At 40.0% G+C, this 9,582-nt stretch overlaps 1 protein-coding gene across 1 annotated transcript; it reads left to right on the forward strand.

The window, feature by feature from the left end:
* The first annotated feature begins 3,086 nt into the window (after nt 1-3,086).
* Nucleotides 3,087-8,486, forward strand: LOC110036049. The gene is made up of 2 exons (XM_020740393.1): nt 3,087-3,396; nt 8,056-8,486. Exons 1-2 carry the CDS (start codon nt 3,087-3,089, stop codon nt 8,484-8,486), a joined length of 741 nt encoding a protein of 246 aa, XP_020596052.1.
* Nucleotides 8,487-9,582: the final 1,096 nt, after the last annotated feature.

The raw sequence follows: 9,582 nt of genomic DNA on the forward strand, positions 1-9,582 counted from the left end.
GAGGTATTGACTGAATAGCTACCCTCAGAGCTTTCTTTTTTTGAAGCTACTGCAATGGCGTTTCCAATGCTCACTTTCTTCTTCAACCTGCCGATGAGCCGTGATGCCAGCAACGCTCCCATCATCAAGTTTGGAGTCAGATTTGAAGATCTCGAGGTCGTTATTGGGAAAGCCCCGTTCGTCATAATGAAGGTCTTCACTCCATAGGTTCAAGAACCATCTGGCGAGTTTAACCTGAATTGCCCTCTGGATTTCCCTTATTATAAGAAGGTTAAGACTACTACCACCACGACACCTACCAAGCATGTTGTTCCTGCTTTTGCTAAGGGAAAAGAGGTTATGATCATTGAAGACTTGACTGAGGAATAGGTTGTCCTGCCGTCAGTATTCAAAATCGAATCAAGTTTGAGGACTATACCGTTAACCCAAACCCAAAGGAGAAACCACAGCCAGAAGGTTTGGAGGCTACTGAAGCTCATATTTCTGAGGAAGTATCTATTGATGATGCTCCTCATCAGGAGGAGTCAGGATTACCAGAGACCTATCCACTTCTATAAGGTAGTAGGTTCCATCACTTAATGGATACAAATGGGTAAGAAAGTATCCAAAAGATTGCCACTACTTTACCATCACGTCATAGACATGGTGGGGAGAGGAAGAAGCCTGCTCCTATCACCCAAGTTAGTTCACTGTTTCAGAAGCTAGCTGCCAAAGAAGGTTGTTCTGTTGGCGAGTTACTCAAACGAGTGTGGTGAGCAGTATCCCCTCGCATGAAGAAGGAAATTTTAAAAGACGTTAAATCTGCCAGGAAAGCTCAAAATCAACTAAAGCATTTCCTACCGCATTCTGGTTCGGTTCCATTTGAGGAGTAGAGTTGATACCACCACTGATACTACTGATTCTACAGTCACTAGACTCACGGGCCGTCGACCAGTTAAGTCGCGTCTGGGTCTGAGAATTCTACTGACTACCAACCTCAAGGATGTTCTTAAAGTCCCAAAGAAGAAGACGAAGATGTCACCTAATACCGTATCTAGTCTGCACCATGGAAAACATACTTCTCTTCGACGTGACAATGTCCCTACCGAGACACTCCTTTTTAAGACATCACTGTCAAAGAAAGGGTATGGGTACCCAAGGTCGCCATACCGATATGGTCCAACAAACTCACAGAGTAGGATCATGAAATGAAGCAAGGGTTCGAAGTATCAAACATGGTCGCAATAATTGCTAGCAAGATGGATGAGCAAGTAGAGGATGTTCAGCAAAGTCCTCCAGATCTTAAGATATTACAAGAATCAATAATTGATGAAAGGTCGGAAAGCTCAGGGTTGAGATTTTCGAGTTGGGCCGGGAACATCGAGTTTCCATCAAAGATGATGATGAAGATTTTGACTACAATGATTACCTCGAGAAAAATTTCATGGATGTCCATGTCATCGAGACAAGATCCGTTGCATGTGCACGTGACACTCAACCTTTCGTCGAAGAGAACACCGTAGACAAGCTGCGGAGGGCTATTTTCATAAGGGACGAGCAAATCAGCTAAATGAAGAAAAGATTGGAAGAGATGGTTGCTGCCATGACTACAATGGCTATAGTTTAGGGATAGTCTCAACCACCACAGTTAGCCTCTCTAGAAGTCAATCAACCGGAGATTATACACATTACAAATGAAAGGAGAGAAGTCGCCTCATCAAATAGAGATGATCAACAAAAGAAATAGTCTTCATCAACCGCTATACCACAAAAGAAATTTAAGCAAATGGTCGAACAAGTTCGGGAAGCCTTAACCCAATCTAATGGTGGTGCATTGATTTTGAAGGGAATACCTTACCCGGAGGAGTTTGATGTTGTACCCTACCCTAAGGGTTTTGTGTCACCAAAATTTAAGATATTTGATGGGACCGGAAACCCCAGGCAACACATAATAAATTTTCAAGCCAGTTGTTGTAATACAGGAGGAAATAAAGATTTACTCTTTAGAAAATTTATCAACAACCTGTTAGGGATTTCTTTTGATTGGTATGTCGAATTACCCAATGGATCATTCGAGACGTTCTCCAAGTTAGAACAACTATTTGTAAAAAGATTTGTCGGAGTGCAACATCATGTGTCTATTGGAGATCTCCTTGTAGAGAAGCAGAAGCCTAGCGAGACTTTTGTAGATTATATTTTAAGGTGGAGAAAACTTAGTATGAAGTGTGAACCTCAGCTACATAAATATCATGTGATTGAGATCCTACTCAAATGCTTCCATGGGCTATCCATGGGCAAGTAGATTTCATGCTCAAGGGACTCACCTTTAAATCCGTCGAGAAGCTACTCAGCAAAGCTAGCAATCTTTAAGAAGAAGTCAAACATATGGATTCTTATCATATGTCCGAGAGGTGCAAGAAGACCATAATATTCTAAAAGAAGTCTGGAATAGTAGCAATGGTCGATAAAGAAAAACAACCAATGAAGATACATGCAGAAAATTCTCTTCAGTCATCATCACAGCATGCTCAACAATAGACACAAAAGTATGCCCGGTCTAGTCAGCAATCCCCTCTGGGAGGATCATACCGAACAGAGAACAAGAAAATTTCCATTGTGGAACATAGGAAAGTGGTATATTCCTTCAAAGATAAAGCCGTACCAAAAATGTTCAGAATTTGATGAAGAAGCCTGAGTTCAAACTACCAGATCCGAAGAAACCCAAAGCGTTCGATAAGAGGGATCAACGAAACTATTATCCATATCACAGATTGCTTGGACACACCATAGAGGAATGTTTTGTCTTCAAGGATTAGCTCGATAAAAATCATAAGGAAGGGAATATAACGGTCCCAAAAGAATATTTAAAAGAACCTGATAAAGGTTTCATAAATATGATTTCGACTGAGCCAATCTCTCCGATTGACCCGTATACTGTAAAAGATGGATGGAATACAACCTGAAACAAGCTCAAGAAGGTATTAAACCAAATCTAGTTTGATTCAAGACAAGCTTCCGTCCAGAGTTTTCATCCTGCCAAGCCAGAGATCAAGATTTCACCAAAAGAACCGTCAACCTTAAAGAAGAAGAAGAAGAAGAATATCACCATGAAGACTGATAGTACGTGGGGTAGGATAGAGGCTGCCTCTGTTAGATTAGTTGTCTTGAATTTTGGGTATGATTATCTTTTTGTCCCTCCGGGGTCTTACGATAATAATGATTATGTTTTTGGCTACATTTCAACTATCTCTAGTGATAACTTAATCGACTGTGACCATTCTAGCTTCGATGTTGATTCCCATAACAATCCTCAAATCATGCTTGAGTCCGGTGAACTTGCTAAGAAGGCCGAGGAAGACATCGACAACACCACTTACAATAGCACTGAGAGCAAGGAACCAATCCTCGAGTGCCACGGTGCCCCACTTGCCATTAACTTAGTCTTTCCAACAAAGAAGAAACACCAGAAGATTCGACAATGGTGTCTCAAGAAGAAGAAATTACAGAAGTAAACTTAAGGAGTGGAAAAATATTACACCTGAGAACAACTCCGATAGATAAAGGAAAGCAGATAGTAACTCGAGAATAGCTACCTCCACCACTGCCAGTGGAAGAAACACGCAACGAAGGAAAAATTGGAGGATCATACAAAGTGGATTACAATGTGCTGGCTTATCTTAGAAAGTTGCCAGCCAAATTAAGCATCTATGACGCTTATAAACCTATCAAAGGAGATGAGAGTGTCTCTGGTTACAGCTTTGCTTGACTCAGAAATTTGCCTAGCCTAGTTGGCCAACACATCCTCAGATGAAGTTTGCTTGTTGAAAGAACAGTTTGTGATAACTTTTACAGATGAAAACTCGTTGCTCGGTACCGCCGACCATAATCGTCCACTCAATATCTCCGTTAACATTGGCAGATTTGTGTTATCCAGAGTTCCAGTAGATCCTTAAGCATCTCTCAACTTGATGAGTCTACGGACATTGGCCTACTTGGACATTGAAGCTCAGGAACTTACGACCGATAAAATGATGCTAAGAGGATTCAACCAAAAGGGAGAAAGAGCCCTTGGATCAATTACACTGCTTATGAAAGTTTGAGAACTAGTAACAATAGCTAAATTCCATATCATCGATGTTGAGACTTCTTTCAACGCTCTACTAGGTCGACCATGGATTCACGAACACAACATGGTTCCGTTGTCTCTACACTAGTGCATCAAGTACAAGGATGGAGAAGAACATTGCATCAAGGGAGATTTACAACCTTTCTTAATTCATGAAGTTGGCATTCATGAGGACGATGCTTACTACTCACCTCTAAAGAAAACTGTCTTCTCTCATGAAGTTATGACGAATAAAAGTGAAGATTCAGAAGAATTACAATGGCAAGACCATTCAACACCGCTTCAGCAATTTTCCAAAACTCTTTTGTAACGAGTTGGTAGGGGTTCTTTTAGTTTGCGCACCCGAGGTCGAGGCCCGTGGATGTGGACGAGGAAGAACCAACTTAATTGCTGAATGGACTAGGCCAACCATCAACATTGATGATGAAGAAAGTTTTGAAGATCAAATAATGATAATAAAATAGAAGAAACCTCAGTACTTTGAACTTCCATCATCTACTTTTGTGGAGAAAAGCGAATATGAAACAATGTATAATTGGATAAACCACTATGTGAACACCATGACCTTTACTCTGATTCTTCCTCAAAAGGTCAAGAATTTAGAGGTCAAGGAGGTTCGTAGCACTAGTTCACAGCCGATCAAATTTTATCGTGCTTCTACTTCTACTAATCTTGAAAAATCATTTAAATTTGGTTGAGGATCCTAATGAATTAATGTAATTGTCTTTTGGTTACTTTTTGCCTTATGTACAAAAGTTAATTCAACAAGGGCAATTTTCAAAAAAATGTCAAAAGATAAATTACAACTTTTAAAAAAATTGTGGGATGTTAAAAGTCGAACTCCCAACTCGAAAGAGGGTCTCAGATTTGGTACAGTAGGACCAGTCGATGATTCAAAATTCTGCCTGGTTGTTACTAGGGAATCAGAAGAGGACTGCCTTGATATAGAGGATGACTCTACTGATCAGCTAATAGAAGATACTATGTCAGAATTTGAATAAGAAATTAAATCAACTTTTGTTGAATTAAAGGAAATTAACATCGGGACGGAAGACAACCCCATCCTACATTTATAAGTTCTCTACTAAACAATGAAGAATCTTTAGAATTGATTAAACTATTAACATAATTCAAAGATTGCTTCACACAGAGGTATGATGAAATGTCAGGACTGTAGCAAAAGTTGCGGTTCATAAGCTTGGGGTGGACAAAGGCTCCAAGAAGAATGTGTGCCCCGAAATAAAGCAGCAAGTCATTACCGAGGTGAAGAAACTAATAGACGCTAACTTTGTTAGAGAAGAGCAATGCCCCATGTGATTAACTAATATTATACATGTTAAGAAGAAAAATGGACAAATCCATGTATGTGCCGACTATAGGGGATTTAAACAAAGCGTGTCCAAAATATGAATTTCCGCTGCCGATACTAGAAATGGTGGATATTTCTTCGACACAATAAATTTTCTCCTTCGTGGACGGATTGTCGGAGTACCACCAAATTAAGATGGCTCCAGAATACGTAGCACTTATAGCCTTTAGAACATTTATCGAGATCTTATGCTACAAGTGATGTTGTTTGGGTTGAAGAACGCCAGAGCAACATATCAATGAGCTAGGACAAAGATCTTTGAGGACCTCATTCACAACCAAGTGGAATGCTACATGGATGAATTGGTCATCAAAAGTAAACAAAAGATAGACCATTTGCACGATTTGAGGATCGTGTTCAAATGATTACGACAGTACGACCTTAAGATGAATCCCCTAATATGTGCTTTTGGCGTAGCCTCCGTGAAATTTCTAGAGTTCGTTGTCCGTCATGGGGGAGTCGAGATTGACCCGGATAAGATTAAAGCTACCTTGGCAGAGTTCGTTGTCCGTCATGGGGGAATCGAGATTGACCCAGATAAGATTAAAGCTACCTTGGAGATGCCTCCACCCAAAACCTTGAAACAACTACGTTCCTTCCAAGGAAAGTTGGCATAACTGAGATGCTTTATTTTTAATCTCTCAGGTAGGTGTCAGCCCTTCTCAGCATTAGTAAAAAAGGCCGCCAATTTTATTTAGGAAGAGAAATGCCAGCGGGCCTTTGAGGACGTTAAGAAATATTTAATGACACATCTTATTTTGGTAGCCCCTATCCCAGGGAAATCTCTAACACTTTATACTACGGCTCTATATGTCTCTCTTGGAGCCCTCTTAGCCAAAGTCAATGACGAGGGTAAAGAAAACACACTTTACTACTTGAGTCATCGTCTAATACCGATGGAAGTAAGGTAGTAAGGTATCCACCTAAGGTATCCACCTATTAAGAAGCATTGTCTAGCTTTAATCTTTGCCACCCAAAAGCTTAGTTATTACATACTTTCTCATAAGATTATCCTAATTTCAAAAGTTAATCCGTTGCATTATTTGATGACCCGACTAACACTTTCTGGACGTCTAGCAAGATGGTCAATGATTTTATTGCAATTTGATATTACTTTTATTCCCCTCCATGCTATCAAGGGATAAATTTTAGCAGACTTTCTTCTTGCACACCCACTTCCAGCTGGGTCCCCTCTTAACGAAGAGTTACTAGATGAGCAAGTATTAAAGATGGATTTCTCCAGTGCGCAATGCTGGGAATTATACTTCGATGGAGCTTTGTCAGCCAAAAATGACAAAGCATCAGACACAGTTACACCAAGCAAAGAAGGAATTGGGCTGATTTTCATCACGCTAGATAAGGGCATGCTGAGGTTCTCATACAACCTAACAAAAGCCATGTACCAACAATGAAGCAGAATATGAAGCTTTAATTACCGGATTGGAATTGACAATATCGATGGATATAACATATATTGCCATCTATGATGACTCAAAACTTGCCATTCAACAAGTTGTCAGACAATACATGATTTTGAAGCCAAGGTTAGCAGAATACAACTGGTACACCATGAAGCTACTCGAACAAATCCTCAGTATTACTTTCTACCAGATTCCTGGGGGAGATAATGCCCATGCTAATGCTCTAGCAAAACTTACTAAGAAATTAGCATGTCCCCCGGAGGATTCCATTGACATTATAGTACAAGGAAGAAAGGTTCTGTCTCAAATTGACCTCAACAATCTACACAAGCTTGGAAAAGATAAAAAAATAATGATTGCGGTTGCTGACATCCAAGAAGATTAGCGAAAGCCATTGATAGAATATTTGCAAACTGGAATGCTACCAGAAGACAAGTCGGCATCACACCACATTACAAGAAGGTCTATGTCGTACGCCTTAGTGGGTGATGTCCTCTACAGAAGATCATTCGATCAGATATGGCTGTGATGTTTAAGAAAGCAGAAGCTTAGAATATTGTCAAGGAAGTGCATTCTGGATTGTGTGGAGCTCACCAGTAAGGGCCAAAGATGAAAATGAAGATCAAGAGACTCAAACATTATTGGCCAACAATGATGTTTGACTGCATGGATAAAACCAGAAGATGTCACCAGTTTCAGGTGCATGGGGTGGCCTTGCACCAACCTATGAATGTGTTACACCCAACCGTTACCTTGTGACCATTCGAGTGTTAGGGCACAAACATAACTCTCCATCCTCAAAAGGACACAAATTTATACTCGCTGCTAAAGATTATTTTTTTGAATAAGCAGAGGTACTGTCATTACGAGAGGTTACAACACAGCACGTCCTTCAGTTCTTCAAAATCCAACTCGTCTATCATTTTGGAGTTCCGTGCAGAATAATCTCTAATAATGGGGCAGCCTTTAAGTGCACAAAAATCAATAACTTCATTAAACGACACTGGATAGACTGAAGATACTTTACGATCTACTATCCCAGAGCATATGACATAGCCGAAGCTATCAACAAGACACTAGTATAGATTTTGAAGAAGACACTGGACGAAAAAAAAAGAGATTGGCATAAAAAATTACTAGAAGCTCTGTGAACCTACCAGACAACGTTAAGGACTCCCACTCAGTGTACACCCTACAAGCTCTGTATGGGTCCAAGGCCGTACTACCATTAGAGGTTCAGAAGCCGTCTCTTGGAATCGCCGTCATCAATCAACTTACAACAGAAACATGTGCAAAACTTAGACTTGAAGAACTGGAAAGTTTCGAAGAAAAATGGCTAGAAGCACAGCAACATCTGGAGCTTTACCAGGCGAAGATGATACAAGCCCATGAGAAATTGGTCCTCCTAAGGACATTTAAAATCTGTTATTTCATTCTTGTTCTCAAAAGACCTATTCTTGCATGCCGTAAGATAGTTATAAAATTTGAACCAACTTGGGAAGGACCATTTGTCGTAGAAAAAGTCTACTCAAGAGGAGCCTACCAGCTGGTAGATTTCCAGGGTGAAAGACCCATGTTTCCGATCAATTGATGAAACTTAAAGACATACTATGCAACTTCACATTATTTGAATCAAAATTTTGAAATTTTGATTTTTTTGGGTTATCTATTTGGCCAAACGTCTGTGACCGGGTTCAAAAATTTTGTAACAAGTTAACCTCAATAAAACAAAAACTTTTGAAATTTCACACTTCAATTTTCTCTTTTCTAACTTCAAGTTTGATACTTTACTAAATTAAACAATATATATATATATATATATATATGATCTTCTCACCGTTATAAACTAAAATTTTGCTTAATGAACACTTTTTTTTTGTTCTTGCTAACTTTCAGTACACTGATGTTTTTTCTAACATTTGCAGAGAAAATGTCTGGACAAAGGCTGATCTTTGCTTTCAAAGATGGTTGAAATCTAGCACTTAAAGAAGAAAGGGCACCACAGGGTGGCACCATTAACTTTGACATGGACTTCAGTCAAGTCGATATGGACTATAATGGTCCTCTGATGGACATGGTCAGCCGTTGAGAAAGAGAAGGTATACCATCACTGTTAAACATTAGCACCCAGAAAGTTCCTCACCAAAAAGGAAAAATGTGATAGTAAAGCAAGATCCGATGGAGGGGTTAGTCGTCTATCGTCTATGATAAATGAGCTGATCGGAGGCTTAGTCACTGCTGATGATGAGAGACTGCCTGACAGACCACTACAAAGAAGTCAACGCAAAAATGCCAATTACCAAAAGCATAGGGCTTTCCTAAGCATAGAAAGAAAACGTCAGAAGGACGCAGAAAACTTGCTTACCCCAATTCTTGAAGGGAGAATCTATAATCCAGACATGAGAGAGACCTCTTCCAGCTTGCCTACCAAAGAGGATGAGTCCGAGTTCGCTACAAAGCCGGAGATACCGGGAGTTTAAAATGATCTCTGAGCATGTTGCCCGATATGCAACACCAAAATTCCTATACGGAGACTAGCTACAGAGGCATTTATGGAATGCCCAGGCTGCAACATCCTCCACCTGGAGCATTACAGTACTCTGAAGGAGTACACATCCACTGAGGAATGGATTTCAGAGCACCGATCACTTAATGGAAGAACCATATGTTTCGTTAGATACAAAGAC

Source organism: Phalaenopsis equestris, unplaced genomic scaffold (assembly GCF_001263595.1).
Source record: "Phalaenopsis equestris unplaced genomic scaffold, ASM126359v1 Scaffold201904, whole genome shotgun sequence".
Taxonomy (NCBI): Eukaryota; Viridiplantae; Streptophyta; class Magnoliopsida; order Asparagales; family Orchidaceae; genus Phalaenopsis; species Phalaenopsis equestris.